General features: G+C 39.1%; 2 protein-coding genes and 1 long non-coding RNA gene across 3 annotated transcripts; 2 read left to right on the top strand and 1 right to left on the bottom strand.

The window, feature by feature from the left end:
• The first annotated feature begins 816 nt into the window (after positions 1–816).
• LOC6050048 (FAS-associated factor 2) lies at positions 817–8022 on the top strand. Its single transcript, XM_001866679.2, has 4 exons — positions 817–1321; positions 5946–6432; positions 6501–7270; positions 7340–8022. Exons 2-4 carry the CDS (start codon positions 6054–6056, stop codon positions 7511–7513), a joined length of 1323 nt encoding a protein of 440 aa, XP_001866714.2. The 5' UTR covers positions 817–1321; positions 5946–6053; the 3' UTR covers positions 7514–8022.
• Positions 8023–11506: 3484 nt separating this feature from the next.
• Positions 11507–12511, bottom strand: LOC6050049 (protein C10). Its single transcript, XM_001866680.2, has one exon. It carries the CDS (start codon positions 12328–12330, stop codon positions 11980–11982), a length of 351 nt encoding a protein of 116 aa, XP_001866715.1. The 5' UTR covers positions 12331–12511; the 3' UTR covers positions 11507–11979.
• Positions 12512–12744: 233 nt separating this feature from the next.
• On the top strand, positions 12745–13191 carry LOC119767964. Its single transcript, XR_005277819.1, has 2 exons — positions 12745–12926; positions 12993–13191. It is a non-coding gene; the product is annotated as an uncharacterized LOC119767964 (long non-coding RNA).
• Positions 13192–17946: the final 4755 nt, after the last annotated feature.

Below are 17946 nucleotides of genomic sequence, written 5' to 3'. Positions count from 1 at the left end.
TTGAAAATCTAGATTTTTGTTGAATCAACGCTAAACGTCAAAGCAACTTTTTCAAAACAACAAATGATTTTTGTGGAATTGAGAAAATCAAGGTTTGTTTTAACGCAAAATCGGCGTTGATTATATTCAACAAAACTTTTGTTGAAATAAACCTCGTACAGGCTGATTCTACAAAAAAAATTTTCTGCGTGATCCAAGCACGGAATGTTTTTAGCAAAAATACGTCGGTGTGTGTTCTCAATTTAACCCTACAATATGGTAGCAAGTACCATGGTTGGGTTTTCAGTGTAGTATCCAACTTACAACCCTTATTTTTAGTTATGTTTGGGTAAAAAATGAGAACAAAAAATACGTCGTTAAACGTAAAACAAAATACAATACACAAATGCCAAAGGGCCGTTGTGGGTTTGTAAACAAAGAGTGTGTCCTGTTCACGCTAAAGGATGTTTACATCTGGCATGAAAGGGATACACTCTTTGTTTACAAACCCACAACGGCCCTTTGGCATTGTTTTGCTAGAACTAAGCAACAAAATTAAAAAGTGATCAGAACAACACATAAATAAAGCAAAAGGTAATGGTTGGAAGTTTTAAAAAATGTTTGATACTGACGAAAAATAAGACAAACTTAACATGATAAGTGCTTATAAAAGAAATAAAAATTGAAAAGTCAAAATAAAACTTAATCAAACAAAATTTGAAAATCTCCGACATCCGTTCCACCACCGAGACACCAACACAATCGGTCACCTTTGCCACTCCATTCGCCTTGCACTCCACTGACAGAAAAGTAAGAAGAAGAAAAGGGAAAACCACATCAGAGCAGCAGCAGAGCGAGAAGAAACGATAAATTTTCAACACATCAGAGCACCACCGTAGAAAACCGAGAGAAAGAACACTTTTTTTACGCGTGAACTTTTCCAACGCAAAATAATCCCAGAAAGTGGCCACGGTTTGGCGATTTTCCTGCGTAGTTCTAGCCAGCCGGTACCAACGCCCGACGGAAGTGCATTTTTCGACCCGGAACCGGTCCGGTAGTTACATAATTCGTCGATTTAATTTCCGCCGAAGGGGAAGGTCGTCGTCGTCGGTGCAGCCGCCGCAAAAAAAAGGAAAAAGAAAATCCTTCAAAGAGAAAGGCAGCCAAGTTTTGACGGCCAGGAACCTGTGGTCTGTCCCCCCTGGCAGGAAGCTGAACCAACATCATCAATTTGTCCACAGGCTGCTGCTGCTGGATTGACCGCTTGATGGGATCTGGTTGGCCTTCGCGAGAAAGTTGCGTCGTGGTGCAATCGATCTGCTGCTGTTGCTAAAGTTGAAAGGTAAGTGTCCTTCCCCTCGCTCTCTCCTTGGTCGAGGTAATTTTGTTTTGGGCAGACAGATTGGGAATGGGGGGTGTTTACTTGTTAACTGTCCCGCCGGGTGTGGGAAGCACCTGATGTGCTGTGGTTTCGCTTATTGCTAGACGTGGGATTACGAACTAAGTGGTTAAACCCAAGACGTTCCAATGTCCAATGCCAAGCCAACAAAAGACGTGGCTTGTTTATGTTTAGTAGAAAATATGGTATTTGTAATGAATCTTACTAAAAAAATACAAAGAAAATATTTAAATATGGTGTCGATTTCAGGAAAACTCAGGGAAAACCTGGAATTGTCAGGGAGTTTAATTTTGACCTGGAAAAGTCAGGGAATTTTTATGATTGTAGTTTTGAAATTAAATATGTCTTTATTGAACTTTTTTTATAATAATTACATTTCTTTTACATGCTAAGTGGTATGGCTTAAAGCTCTTCATCTTTGTTGTATTTTTCGTTTTATTATTACTTGAAGAAATTAACTTGAGTCGGGCTTGGGTTAAGTAAAGGGTTCTTTATTTGCACGTCTTGCTTGCTTGAGTCTTCAAAACTTAATGAACTAGAAGCTGGCCTGTCGATCGCACCTCAGCTTTCGCAAAGCTTGCTTCGCTACATCGTGCAATCCTAATTGTCCGTGAAGGTCTCCACGTTCGTCCAGGATCCAGCAAGCTTCCCGTCAGCAACATGGTCCCGGATATGTAAACGCCCTCCGAGATCTCCTCGAAGAGCAGTCAGCCAGAACGCCTCGGCTTTGCAGGTAGATGTGGCCAACGTAGTAAGCGTTTCACCAAACTCCGATGTCCAGTCCGTTTCTTCAATTCCGGTTCCGAGGGTCAGCTTCACCTTTCTTCGCGGCCAATGTTTGTTGATCTTCATGTCTAGGTAGGATTAGACTTTACCGCAGCCTTTCAACTTCAATGTCTGGATCATCGTTTCCCGGTCACCTATAATCAGCAGATCGTCAACGTACAGCACAAGGACAGCATCATTCCCCCTCTCGTTGAACCGATCGTCTTTACAGTGTCTTGAAGACAGCTTCAACTCGTACAACGACTGAGGAAGTTTACATGCTATCCATCGTTCTGCTTGCACACCGTCCGGAACGACCTCGAAAATAGTCTGGTGCATCTTCCCGCGCAAGCCACTCTGTTGACCACCAACAGCCCAGCTTCATCCGAAAAAAGTCCAGCTTCGCTACCCGTTTGACCATTTCGACTTCTTTGGCTTGACACGAACCAGACTCTTCTTCAGCTTCCAGACAGTATTGGCATCAAGGAAGTTGAGTTCGTCCGTTTCTGTAGCGTTACGAGTTTCGTTATCGCTACCAGGTGGATCTGCAAGATAGAATTTCTGAACAGCGCAGTGTGCTCCAAAGGTCGAAACATCCAGGAACTTACCTGGGAGTCTGCGCTCCCTATCGCTGCGCCTAGTGTTTGACTCTAAACAGCCGTCACCTCTTTGTTGCGATGGGAGCACCCCAGGATTGTCTTGTTCCGCACCCAACTGGCCGACGTCGTCCGCGTCGCCATTCGCAGGTCCTACGCCTCTAGCAACGTCGCAGAGTCCATCTCCATCCGTGCTGTCCTCGATCGGAGGTATTTCAACCTCAGCCGCATCCAGACTCACCGGAACATCATCTGCTTCGTACTGATCCCCCTCTGGCTCACCGTAGTAAGCTTGCACCAACAACGGGGGTTCGGATTGGGCGTCTCCACGCTTGTTGAGGATATTCCCGGTCATCGATGATTCTTGGCTTTTAAGGTCCAGCTGCTTCCTCTGCTGACTTGATCTGTCCCAGACTGACAGCTCAAGCAACCCATCCACATGCGAGTGCACGCGTTCCTCTAGCCGAACAACAGGTTCAGGTCGGCCCTTGAACGTCTCACGGGTTTGCTTGGCCATCACGGCAGCACACAGGTTCGCTGCACCTCCCAACATATTTACCTCGAGCTCCAGTTCGTAGAGGTTGTTTCGTTGATATGCCTCTGCAATCACAACACCGTTGAACTTCATGACCGCTTTCTCACGTCCATGGCTGCCAGTAAACAGAACGTCAACGCCAGCCTTCGACAGCTTCTTCACAGACAGCAGGTTCCCACGTAGCTCCGGCAGGAAAATGACGTGTTTCATCTCCACAGGAACTTCCGCCATAAAGGTAAAAAAAACATTACTCATAACTCAAAAGAAAGTCGTTTCTTATTAAGAAGATGGCAGGCCAAGTGCGAATGATGCTGATGATACCTCTTCAGCTGACGCTCAGGCGAGGAACATCCTGGAAGGAGCGTCACTGACTACGTCCGTAGTCCTGTTAGATCATTCTTGATCAAGACAGTATAGCTCTGGTTCCTTGCAAGTGTCCTATTTTCTTACCTCCACGTTGGCTTGGTTTTCATGATGACCTAGCTGGTGGCCTGTGGAAACGGCTCGTAAACCTTTGACCGCCGTGGGTCAAAGTCGAGACGGCTAAAAGAAAGGGGCGCGACAATGTGGGAAAGGGAAGTAATTTGTGATTGTAGACGGTATTGTTTTGATTCGCAGTATGTTGAGTCAACTGCTGTGGATGTACCTGAACGTTGCAGAACGGGGTTTCCTCTCTCCTTTCCATTTCCAGCTACCACCTATCTTCTGTTTATTTTGTTTCACTGATTTTCTAACGCGGCTCTGTTTACTATCCTCCATTTGATTTCGATTTTACTCATTTGATTCTCTTATTTCTCAACGCTTTTTCACTCTATTTTACCAATTGATGCTGCTGTAACATACTTTCTGCTTTCCCTGCTTTCCCCCTTCCCAATCAATCAATCAATCAATCAATCCTTAATTTGGCAGTCAATTTTGTTTATCATGTGCCTTTTCTTTATTTGTCTATTTGAATAATTCAATATTCTTTTTGGGCCAATATTCAAATTTGGGCCTATAAATTGCCCTCAATACAATCTAAGCTTGTTTTTACCTCTATTTATTAATTATTGTTAATTTCTTTATCTACTTCATAAATTACTATCTTTCTTTTACTATTGATTCTTCAAATAGTATATTTCTTTCACTGTCCATTGTTTTCAATCTTTACCCTTTTCTTCAAACAAATGAGGTTCGAGCCCTTACTCATTTTTGGAGTGATCAAAGAATTAACACAAATATTACTATTGTACTTTTGAAAACTTTTATAAAATGCTTAGGACCAAAATTGTAACAAAACACCGCGACAAAAGAAATAGCAACATAAAAACACGACTCAACACTAGGAAAGATTTCAGGAGAAAACAAAACACAGTAAAATAACAACTAGTTTTTAATTCAAACTAAAAATAAAACAGTTTTTGCTTTAATGAAAGTTGTTAGGCACACTATAAATGGTTAGGCGCTTATACTTACATCAAACCCTACGTAATGTACCACCCCCGGCCGAGTTAAAATGCGTAACCGGAAAAGAAGGTGTGCATGCCTGGCACGAACACTCAAAGCGTGTTCTAGCGTGCTGCTCGTACTGACTCAGAGCAAGGGTGAGATGTAGGTGTAAGGGCAGTGCGTGTTCGTTGGGAACCTTGTGCATAAGATCGGTCAAGGCCCGTTCTTACACTGAAAATTGCGAAATTGCGAATTGCGACTCGTGCTGAAAAATCCTCTTTTTGCAACTTGTTGCATAAACTACTAGTAAGCAACTCGTTGCAAAACTTGATTTTTTTAGCACACGCACTCGGCACTCGGTAAACCTCGTTGGATAAATGTACAACTTGTGTTGAAAAAATCTTCTTTTTGAAACTTGTTGCATAAACTACTATTTAAATGCATTTTACAATAGTACAGTTATTTTGCAATCATCAGTTTTCAAAAAATGTAAGATACCTTTCCCGGGACTGAGCTGTAGGTTAGTCAAGGTTAGTCGTCGACTAACAAGTTCTTTAACAAAAATGTCGCCTTCCTTACAATTGGGTCCTAAAATGATGTTTAGATTGCTGATATTATTGTTTACAGTGATAAAGCTTATTTTTCTGCGTTCACTGGCCCTTTGTACGACCACAAAGAGTTTAAAATAGATTTTTAAATCAATTTTGAAAAATTAACCTCGCGGTTCTTCTTGACAGAAAAGGTCCTACTGACAGCTCTTTCCAAGGGGACCATAGTTGATCCATCGAAAAAAAATGTTGTCTTGACAACTTTTTTTTGCATAAAAATAAAATAAAGTGATCAGAAATGGTTTTTAAGCGTATTTTTAATCGTTGTACATAAAAATTTACATAGGGCTTTAGGACCCTATTTGGCGCCCTTAGCAGGGCCCAAGAGGAACTTTGCATTTTGCAAATTTTTCAAGTTGCCGATTTGTTCTGCGCCTTCATAAAAAAGATATAGCGCCCTCAGGATGAGAAAGGCAAAATAATGCAAAATGACTTATTTGGACACAAGGAATCGATGGAAAAGATACCTACATATTACTAAAAAAAAATTAAGGTGGATTTGGAAATTCTACAGAATTGCTAACATGATAACCATCACTTTAGATAATTGAATAACTCGTCCTGAGATGGGAATGGGTGTTTCATCTTCAGGCGTTTCATTTCGCTTCGCTAAATTTTTTGCTAACTCTTAATAGGAAACCTCAGCCACACTAAGTCGACCCCAAAACGGAACCCCGCTAAGGACCGACCTCTCCCACGCCAAGTCAAGCGCGCACGCGCCGTCATCTCACCCCGGCCCCACCATGGATAACGACGGACTGTCGAACGAGCAGACGGAGAAGGTGATTCAGTTCCAGGAGATTACCGGACTCGAGGACATGACCGTGTGCCGCGACATCCTGATCCGGCACCAGTGGGACCTGGAGGTGGCCTTCCAGGAGCATTTAAACATCCGCGAGGGTCGCCCGTCGGCGTACGCCACCGAGTCGCGGGCGCCGGCCGTCGTCAACGATCGCTTCCTGCAGCATGTATTCTCGGCCCAGCGCGGCCCGAACGCACCCGTCCCGTCCGGCATCGGCGGCATGATTGGCTTCGTGGTCAACTATGTGTTCAACTTTTGCTACAGCACGCTGTCCTCGATCGTCACCACCTTTCTGAGCCTGTTCAAGGACCGGGAGCGGAGTGAGTTGCTGGCTATTTGGGGCGGGGGTTTGTTTGGGAATTGACTAATCTTGTTTGTTTGCTTTCAGTTGTGACCGATCCGTTAGGGGATGTTTTGAACTTTATTCAAAACTACAATGATAAGTTCCCGGAGCATCCGGTCTTCTACCAGGGCACGTACGCCCAGGCGTTGAACGATGCCAAGCGCGAGCTCAAATTTCTCCTAGTCTATCTGCATTCCGACTCGAGCTCAGAGGCGACCAGCTTCTGCCGGGAGACGCTGTCCAACGAGCAGGTCGTCGAGTACATCAACCGTCGGATGTTGTTCTGGGGCTGTGATGTGTCCTCACCGGAGGGTTACCGCGTGTCACACTCGATCAACGCGCGGGCATATCCCGTGCTGGTGATGATCGCTCTGCGGGCAAACAAAATGGTCATCATGGGCCGGATGGAGGGCCACTGTAACGCCGAGGAGTTGATCCGTCGGATGGACACCGTGGTCAACGATAACGAGCTGTGGTTGAACCAGGCCCGCCAAGATCGGCTCGAACGAGATCTCACACAAACCCTGCGCCAACAGCAGGACGAAGCGTACCAAATGTCCCTGCGTGCGGACCAGGAAAAGCAACGCCGAAAGCAGGAGGAACGCGAGGAAGCCCAGCGCGCCCAACAGGCCATCGAGGCAGAACGGAAAGCCGAACAGCAACGGCTCGAAAACATCGAGAGGCTCAAACTGGAACTGGCGTCCCAAGTGCCTTCCGAGCCGGAACCGGGAGCGCCCGGTACGATTAGCATAGTCTTCAAATTGCCCAGCGGCCTACGGTTAGAGCGGAGATTCCACTCGTCCAATACCCTCAAGGTAACACCCCTCACGATCTGCTTCAAAGACCTAATGCCACTAACCCCCACCCACCGCCCCTCGTTTCAGGACATTCACAACTTTATCTTCTGCCATCCGGAGGCGCCGGACTCGTTCGAGGTGACCACCAACTTCCCGAAGCGTGTGCTACAGTGTGGCGAGGACAGTACGGCGCCCCAAACGCTCGTCGATGCCGGCCTCAAGAACCGCGAGGTGCTGTTCGTTGCCGATCTGGACGCCTAAACAAGTCATTTCGAGGGCGGTTTTTTGTTTTTCGTTGCGTTTTAACGGCAAACATTTCAGGATAATCACTGAGCAAAAGTATAGATAAGCAAACATTCACACATTCAAAGCGCGCGACGAGCATGTGAGAGGTTACAAAACTAATTGTGGAAATAAAACTGAGGATAACAAAAACACAAAATTGTAATGTTGCATAGGTTTTTCCTTTAATTCAACAAATAAAAATCGGAAGCAAATTAATATAAAGAATAATATATTTACGAGTAAACAGCAAAAGCAACATGAGGAATAAAGTTTTTCACTTAAAAGTAAGATATAAAGCTATAAAATTATTCAAAACAAAAAAAAAACACATGAGTCGATACAGCCTTATTTTATACTTTGTAAGCAATTTATCCATCAGAGGAGGAAAGAGAAAAAAACGGAACGCAATTTGTTATTTTTTAACTGATTTTTGTAGTGTTTTCTAACTTATTTAAGTTGAAATAAACCTGAGTTTCCTTAATGAATATGTTGTTTGTTTTTTGGTTTAGGATACGGGGGAGAGCGGGTGGATCGTTAAAAATATATGAAAATTAATTAAATTAAATTCAAAAACATCTTGTAAATGTAGCAGTGCTCTAGTTTGTGTGTGTGTGTGTGTGTTTTTTTTTTGTGTTTGTTCCCAATCCAATACTTTCAGAATGACTGAACAATACGACCCATTTCAGAATAACAGCTCCTTGCGGTCCAATTCTGAGGTCGTTGAGCATTGTCACCCCAAAAGGTAAGTGACATGAAAATTTTACAGTACGGTTTGACGGTGCTTGCGCTTGTAGTTCTTGAAGGAAAAATAAAAGGATTAAAAAAATCAGAAATTCTAAAATACTAAATCTAAAATTGAAAGCTCTAAAGTTTAAAATCCAAATGTTTTGAACTTTTAAAATTGTAAAATAAAAAAATAATAATCTAAAAATCGCGCAGTGGTACCAACATTAGAAAAAAAAGTGTGGCTGTCAACGCAATCTTCGCTTAAAAATCTGGATAATAATGAGTCAAATTCATGGAGCACTAAAAGGTCCGCCCTTCTGTGTCTATTTTGGATTGTATTATCCTCTAAATGTGAGGAAGGCCCCAACCACCTAAGAGTGGAATAAGTTATGTTTTTTTTTGGTAAATAATTACCTGATGTCTCGAAATTTCTTCGAAGTTTAGTTCCAGCTGTCTAAATGCGCATTTTTATAATGTTGCTACAGAATTTTAAAATTCTTAAAAAAAATATTTTCTGAAATACTTATATTTAAAGAGCAATTCCATGCCAAATAGGGAATCGGTTGCACCCGACCCTCTCCGATTTCATTGAAACTTTGTAGACATGTTATCCTACGCTTATATAAGCCATTTTTATGTATATGGAGCCAGTTCCACACGATAATGACATTTGAGAAGGGCGTAAGTGTTTTAAATATTTTGTAATTCGGAATATAAATACTTCTGTATCTCGAAGCCGTTGCATCGTATCAAAAGTGGTCAAAGACAAACTTGTAGGAAATTTGACGGGCTTTTCGATAAAAATACACTGAAAGAAAAACACTCAACTTTTATGAGATTTTTTGATTTTTAAGTTTAAAAGTCAAATTTGAGGGGGAGCCCACGATTTTTTTTCGTTCAAAATTTTTAATGAAGATAGCCTAAGATGTTACAAAAAGACTCACGAAAAATGCAGGATGGAGCAACTCACCTAAAAAAATGCATAAATCATTTACTGAAACTGTTTTTTTTGAAAAGTGCTCTAAACGTCAAAATTTTCAAAAATCGAATACGGGAACCGATTCTCCAGACAATTTTACATAAAAGTCTCCATATTGACTACTGTCCTAAGTCCAATCCTTGTGAAGTTACAGCGGTTTTAAAAATAAAAATGTTGAAAAAATAGGTTTTTTGATGGTTTTTGGCAATTTCTATATGACAGAATGATTGTTCAGTCTCGTAAATATTTTTATCGGAAAGCTCGTCCAATTTCCCATAAGTTTGTCTTTGACCACATTTCAATTGGATGTATGGGCTTACAGATATAAGCTAATTACATTGCTCATAACTGAAAACATAATATTTTTTCAGTGTAGTATAGTAACCTGGATAGTAAATTAGCTTTTATCTCTAAGTCCATACATCCAATTGAAATGTGGTCAAAGACAAACTTATGGGAAATTGGACGAGCTTTCCGGTAAAAATATTTACGAGACTGAAAAATCAAGTCTGTCATATAGAAATTGCCAAAAACCATCAAAAAACCTATTTTTTCAACATTTTTATTTTTAAAACCGCTGTAACTTCACAAGGATTGGACTTAGGACAGTAGTCAATATGGAGACTTTTATGTAAAATTGTCTGGAGAATCGATTCCCGTATTCGATTTTTGAAAATTTTGACGTTTAGAGCACTTTTCAAAAAAACAGTTTCAGTAAATGATTTATGTATTTTTTTAGGTGAGTTGCTCCATCCTGCATTTTTCGTGAGTCTTTTTGTAACATCTTAGGCTATCTTTATTAAAAATTTTGAACGAAAAAAAATCGTGGGCTCCCCCTCAAATTTGACTTTTAAACTTAAAAATCAAAAAATCTCATAAAAGTTGAGTGTTTTTTTCTTTCAGTGTATTTTTATCGAAAAGCCCGTCAAATTTCCTACAAGTTTGTCTTTGACCACTTTTTGATACGATGCAACGGCTTCGAGATACAGAAGTATTTATATTCCGAATTACAAAAATATTTAAAACACTTACGCCCTTCTCAAATGTCATTATCGTGTAGAACTGGCTTCATATACATAAAAATGGCTTATATAAGCGTAGGATAACATGTCTACAAAGTTTCATTGGAATCGGAGAGGGTCGAGAAAAAAGTACCTGAAAAATTCCTGTTTTGGGCTGGAATTGCTCTAAAATAAAACATTTCAAAAACTAGAAAAAAGATCAAAAAGAAAATAAAAACTTCGCGATTCGATTATTGAATGATTCTAAAATCCGAAGTGAAATTTTGGTGTGGCCTTCGTTATAAATGCATTTTCCCGCATTAATAATCTTATGTAGCATTTTTTGACTAGTTTAAAAATATTTGGTTTTATTGATATTCCAGTGTACAGTATCAGTATTTTTAAAACTGATGTTTGCAATCGAATCAATCGAAAAGTACTTATAAGTATATTTTCAAGCTAAAGCTACTTTTAAGGTAAACATTTGAATTTTTTAAAGTTTGAAGAAAAATATCACATCGATTAAAATTAATTTCTCTAAGTATCACCTGTATAAAAATATAACTTTTGCAAAATAAGCTGATCTTTTTAATAAGAATAATTTTCAAACTAAGCTCAAGTTTTGAAAACGTTTAAAGATATATAAATTGCTTGACAACACTGACCAACAAAAATTGACAAAAATGATTGCATAGGCAAAACTCGAGGGAATGCATTAAGTTTGAGGTCGCCAAAAACACGTATATTTTTCAGCAATATTTAGGCAGGGCCGAATGGTTTTTCTCCAAAGTTTGTATGGAGAATTAGGGCGGTTCGTCGCTGTTGCATTCATGCAATATGTGAGAGAAGCGAACAGCACTAATTTTCCATACAAATTTGAGCATGAGCATGAGCATCAAAGACCACCATGGTTGCCCCTCCGTTGCTGAACAGAACCGTAATATCCTTTCTGCACTACTTCGACGATCTAGTGGTGTGCAATATCCGGATCGATAATGCGATCTATTGTATGTTGGATAATTGAAAGGTCTTTCAAATGATTCTAAACGATTGAAAATCTGCTAACCCTATCATTTGTAGGTTGAACATTTTTATTTTACCAAAACCAAAAGTCTGTTATTGTGAGGAAGGCATCAACCACCCTACTACGGTGGATTAAGTAAAGTTTTAATTTGTGTTTAAGTTGGACAACTGGTAACATGAATTTAATCAGCCTAAAGAGTAGGATAGTGATATTAATTTAGTATCTATAATACAACTATGTGTCGTTTAAACACTCCGTTTATTTTCCTATGTTTATAATACGTCGGAGGTAATTAAGGTTAAATAATTCCTGCATTTTTCGTACGATTTATTACAACACGCTTTTCTTATAATGTATTATTAATATCCTGAAGAAATTAATATAAAATCAAGTCCGTGTTTCAAAAAGAAAAACGCGCTATTGTTGTAACACTGGCAGTTTTCATGTGTTAGTACCTGCTGTCTGTAACTAATTATGTTTTAGAATACAACACTCACGAGTTCGTAGTTTTGGTTAGTATCAGTTTCAGTCTTGCTTAAAATCTATTTTGTGATACAAAAATGTTACGAAAACTACGCAAAAACACCCAAGCGTTTGTACCAGCACTAAACGAGCTCTACTGCAATATCGTTCGATGCGTTCCGTCGAACATAAAATCCTTGGCAAATATCGTTCCCGTAAGAGTATGTCCTCTTCTCTGCCCTAAATGCGTCTAAATCAGCACATCGTTCGTGCTGTTGATGTTTATCGGTGGCAGATAGATGGACCGTATCTGCGACCGCAACCGGGCAATATCCACGTCCTCGCGCTCAAACTCCCGGATAATCTGCTCAAACTGAACCAGGCCTTCGCGGTTCGCCGGAAATCCGTACTCCTTGATGACGGCGATCTGCAGCTGCATCACCAGCGGAAACACGTACTGCATCATCTTGATCATCTCCTTGCCCGAGTTGGCCTTCGCCTCGGACAGCTTCTTGGCGTGCTCCGGCTGGTTCACGGTTTTCAGCACATCGACCAGGATGGACTTGCCCGTTTCGGCGGTAAAGTTGGACAGGTACGACATGACACTTCTTGCTCAACACGAACTCGATTTTTTTTTGGTCTGTCTTAGAGGGTGGAGCTGCCTGATTTAATTTGCTAGATTGTTTACGACAATGTGCCAAAAGGAGATTATTGTTTGCTTTCACGAGAAAAATGCATCCGCGTTAATGCACCGAAGTGATGTTTGTTATGCGTTGACATCTCAAGCACAGACATCAAGAGAGAAGGCGGCGATGTGGTTAGTGGGTTTTGTTCACTGCTCAATGTATATCTTGCATGCAAGTTCTATATTCAAATAAATATAAAATAAATGGTATGTTTTAGCATAGATTATTAATCAAGTAGATATCCCACTTGGATGTTGCTCCATATACCCAGGTGGCGACACCCCTTTAGCGCTCTGCGCGCCCCCACAGTCAAATTACAGGTACTAAATTGCTAAACAAAATCGTAGTACTCTGGAAACTTTCCCGTTGGGTTTCGCTTTGACATTTTTAAGTGTAACCATGTCACCAATTTATTTACTCTTGCTTAGTTTTTCAGCCTCGGGCAAAAAGTTGAAAATTACTGTTTCCCTCAAGTTTTTCCCGTGAAGTGCCAATCGTTAAACCGACGTCGGTAAATATTCGCCAAAAACGAGATTCGGAGAGCCAGTACTAATTTCTTTTTCGTGTGTTTTGCTAGGAACCTCGCTAGGAGCGGCCACCCGATTGGTCATCCGAAACTCCAAAGTGACCTGAAAGTACAACGAATCGAGCTGTAGGAGGATAACAGGAACAAGCAGCACAATGATTACATCTCGGACAAGCTTGTCTAGACTAAAAGTTCGGGGCCATCCTCCAAGATATTGAATAAAGACTAGCATGATTTTCAGTATCAACAATTTATTTTGAATTATAAACATGGAATCATTTTGTATAACTACATTATTTTTCTCTTGCCAACGATCGCGTTATAAAGCTTCTTTTCAGCTGGTCCTTGTATCAGTTTGTGTAAGTTAGATTCGTGAGGCACCAGGCAATGGTAAGGCTTTGCTGGAGGAAAGCCTTGGCCACCCCCCAGGTCGTTGCCGCTGGCTTCTGCTCGTTCATGTTAATTTGCGAAGGGGAAAGATCTGCTTGCAATCACACCCGGTTAACGTTTCCGGTTTAAATTGAAAGACGAAGTTCAAATCGCGGGGCCTGTTGAAAAAAATATATCTTTTTGTGATGGCATTTTTGATAAAACCTGCATTTGTGGAAAAAACTCCACCGCAAAAGGCTACCTACGGTTGAATTGGACCAGAGGCGGCTTGATAATTTTGTTCATTTTACGGGGTTGGATTCCGGCGGATTGCGGTTTTTCGATTAGTCGGGATCTGGTTGGGTATAGTCGTACCTCGAGGGTAGCTACATAAGCAGGATTCGTTTGCTGAGGCGGAGTGGTTGGCAGGTCGTATCGGGGGACTTAGAGGGGACTGGAGCTGAGAAAAAATAACTTTTCCAATACTCATTTCTGATGAACTTCATTCTACTTACCTGTTGACTCGTCTCCACGCCTTTAATGTGCACCACCAAAGGAATCGGTTCCGTTCATGAGATTTATGGTGGCCTGAGAAGCTCGAAACCGGGTGATTTTTTAAGGTGATGAAAATAAGCGATCTGGAGGTTCGCGATTGTTGACAGAAAACAAACAGTTTGAAAATACATCAGTTGCTACGATGCAACCGAACAAGTTGAACTGAAACCTGGGGGAGAAAATTTCCCGAACATTCCCTAAGGGAAACACCCAAAATTATAACCTGTGAATCGCCACCAGGTGAAATTTTGGCGTGGCGGTAGTGTCGCCAGCCCCGACGGCGGAGTGGCGTATCTATATATATTTAGTCTATGGTTTTAGAGAAAAATCATATTCGGGGCACTTTTAGAGCTCTAAAAACATTTATTTTTTTTATTTTTCGACACCTCAATTTGGACTTAAGGGTCAAAAGTTACATTTATTTTAAGGTAAAAAAGATGCAAATTTGAAACTTCAATTTCTTGAAAAGGCCCAAGCCAAATTTTAAGGACCAGATTGCATTAGAAAGGGTTTCCATGTAAAATTTTCGTTTAAACCCAAAATATGACCAAAAATCGTTTGACAATTTGGGTCAATTCATAGTACAGGGCAAAAAAACATATATTTGGAAAAATTTCGAATTTCGTTAGGGTGGTCCCCCTGAGAGTTTGGTCGTAGAAGGCGTATATTACGAGATAAAATTTAGGTGTCTTCGACAAAGTTGCTTGGATTGGCAAGCTCAACAACTTTTTAGGAGACAAAAAAATTCCAAAAAGTTAGATGTTCAAAATCACCCTAATAGTGAACCACCCTAATTTTCAACCAAACCAAAAGTTGCCCCTTTCTATTTGCAACAACTCTCACCAAAGCTCCAAAAACATCACCATTTTTCGGAAAATCCGTTTTCCACTTAATTTTGCGATCTGGACCACTGTGCAATGGATGTGTTTTGACTAATATCCACAATATTTAAATTCAAAATTTTTACAAATCGTATTTTTCCGAAGACGTCCAAGATATAATCAAACGATTTTTTCAACCTAATTTTCAGATCAAGAAACTAGACTTCAGTCCAACAAGAAATCCAACGGCCTAAATTAATATTGAAATATAACTATAAGATGAACTCATTCAGTAGATTGAATTCAAAAAAGGTAAATTTCAAAAATCATACGGTTTTAAATTTTTAAAAAGAAAATGGGCGGATTTGGTCCAAGGGTGTACACGAACGGGACCAACTTTTTTCGAAAGATCTAGCCGAGACATGAAAAAAAGTTTTCTGGACCAACTCTCTAAACCCCGGGGTTTAAAAGTTACAAGCTGTTGAAGTTTGAGCATTTTGGTTAAAAAATCTAATTTTTGCTATTTCTAAATTCATTTATAAAATCTTTATTTTATTATGGATTTCGATCATCTTGACTTCATTCGAAGCGTATCAGCAAAAACTATGAGTACTGATATATCTTAGCATGATTGAAACATGGCTTCTCTTGTTTCTATCCGTTAAAACCGTTTGTGCAAGATGCTTTTAATAGAAACAAGTCGAAACATCAAGATTTTGAAACCGGATCCTACATAGACTGCTTCAGTGAGTATGGAAGTCTACAGTGCAATGTTGTAACAACTTATTGGGATGTTCTGAGTCATCCGAGAACCCCTTGGAGTTAAGACCGGTGAGTCTAAAAAAAACCGGTGAAGGCAAACAAATAAGAGCAGTTCTCTACGGAATCGGTCTTTTTTCTTTAATTTTAATTTTTGTATTTTTAAATCCGGCTGAAACTTTTTTGGTGCTTTCGGTATGCCCAAAGAAGCTATTTTGCATCATTGGTTTGTCCATATAATTTTCCATACAAATTTGGCAGCTGTCCATACAAAAATGATATGTGGCAAAGTTGTAGGTATGGATATGGACTACACTGGAAAAAAGGTTACACGGTAAAAAAAAATTTGGTGATTTTTTATTTAACTTTTTGTCACTAAAACTTGATTTGCAAAAAAATACTATTTTGAATTTTTTTTTTATTTTTTGTTATGTTTTAGAGGACGTGCCATTTTAGAGGACAATGCCATCTTTTCAGAAATTTCCAGAATGGGCGAAAAAACTTTGACCGAGTTATGATTTTTTGAATCAATACAGATTTTTTCAAAAAATCGAAATATCGGTCGCAAAAATTTTTCAACTTCATTTTTCGATGTAAAATTGAATTTGCAATCAAAAAGTACTTTAGTGAATTTTTGATAAAGGGCACCGTTTCCAAGTTAAATCCATTTTTAGGTAACTTGTTTGAAAAAAGTCGCAGTTTTTCATTTTTTAAAAATAGTGCCCATGTTTGCCCGCTATTGAAAAAAATCAAATCAAATGACATCAAATCAAGACTAACATTTTAAATGGCCGTAATATTGAATGTTTGGCCCGTTTGAAATGTTAGTCTTGATTTAAAAATTTTGAAAATATTTTTTTCGAAAAGTTCGGAAAATTTCACGAATGTTTCATGTTTTTACATTGTAAATCGGACCTATAGTTGCTGAGATATCGACATTAGAAAATGGTGGGTTGTTTGGGTGAGACTTAGAAAACATCAATTTTCCTGTTTTTTAACCTTTGCATTGCAATATCTCAGCAACTAAGGGTTGTATCAACTAAGTCCGAAAAAGCAAAATATAGAGAATTTTCTCAGCTTTTCAAAAATATTTTTTTCAATAGTGGGCAAACATGGGCACTTTTTTAAAAAAAAAGAAAAACTGCGACTTTTTTCAAAAAGTTACCTTAAAATGGATTTAACTTGAAAACGGTGCACTTTATCAAAATTTTACTAAAGTAGGGGAGAGTGGGGAGACTTGATCCCCTTTTTTTGTATCGCACCTAACTCTGTCAATTTCTCACAAAACTATTAACTTTTTGCATGAATTGAAAGCTTAAACATTCATCTATGTTTGGCTAATAAGGGTATTTCATCAGATAAACTCTTCGAATCATGCCAAGCGTTTTGAAAAAATATTTTAAACCGGCATTTTCAAAATGTTGGGGGTAATTTGATCCCCCTTTCAACATTTTGAAGAAATGTTAAGCAAAATGTTTCTTATTCATCCAAACTTTTAATTTTCTATAAGTTAAAGCAATTTCACATTAAACCTGTACGTTTGTGTTCAAAATATAACAAGTTTAGCATGCAACATATTTAAAAACTTAAAATTTTCTTTTTTAGACCGAAATTGAGCATGTTTACAAAAGCTGGTAATTTTTGATTGCAAAACTTTTGAAAAATGGTTCAAACTGCAGTAAGTTATGTACAACTATACTAAAGGAAACTATGTACGAAAACCCAGCCCAATTATTTAATCTTGAGGCTGATTCCGGTGACTGTAAAAATGCAGGGATCATGTCTCCCTAAACGCACTTTTTTAAACAATTGATTGTAAAAATAGTTTGACGATAAATTTAATGTCAAATGCGTAAGGGTTTCGTAGTTTATAAGTTTATCAAACAATTCACGTATGAAACATATTTTTTTGAATAATTTTTGAGTGTTTTCTATACTTATCAAAACAAAGAAAAAAGATCTCTTGGAAGTTTTTTGCAGCACTTTTTAGAAAAATGTGTGTAACTCAATCTAAACATTTTTTAATTTTTTTCTCTGTTTTCTACAATGAGTTTTAGTCAATTTCGCACAACTTTCTAAAACAAAGCTTATTGTTTTACCCACATGCTGACGAGATACAGGCTTGGGATCAAGTGTACCCGGGGATCAAGTCTCCCCACTCTCCCCTACTTTTTGCTTGCAAATTCGATTTTACATCGAAAAATGAAGTTGAAAAATTTTTGCGACCGATATTTCGATTTTTTGAAAAAATCTGTATTGATCCAAAAAATCATAACTCGGTCAAAGATTTTTCGCCCATTCTGGAAATTTCTGAAAAGATGGCATTTTATGTCCTCTAAAACATATCAAAAAATAAAAAAATTAAAAATGGTGTTTTTTTGAAAATCAAGTTTTAGTGACAAAAAGTTAAATTAAAAATCACCAAAAAAATTTTACCGTGTATTATTTTTTTTCAGTGTAGTCTATATCCATACCTACAACTTTGCCCAAGACACCAAATC

Source organism: Culex quinquefasciatus, chromosome 2 (assembly GCF_015732765.1).
Source record: "Culex quinquefasciatus strain JHB chromosome 2, VPISU_Cqui_1.0_pri_paternal, whole genome shotgun sequence".
Classification (NCBI taxonomy): Eukaryota; Metazoa; Arthropoda; class Insecta; order Diptera; family Culicidae; genus Culex; species Culex quinquefasciatus.
This window is presented reverse-complemented; position numbering and strand designations above follow the sequence as displayed.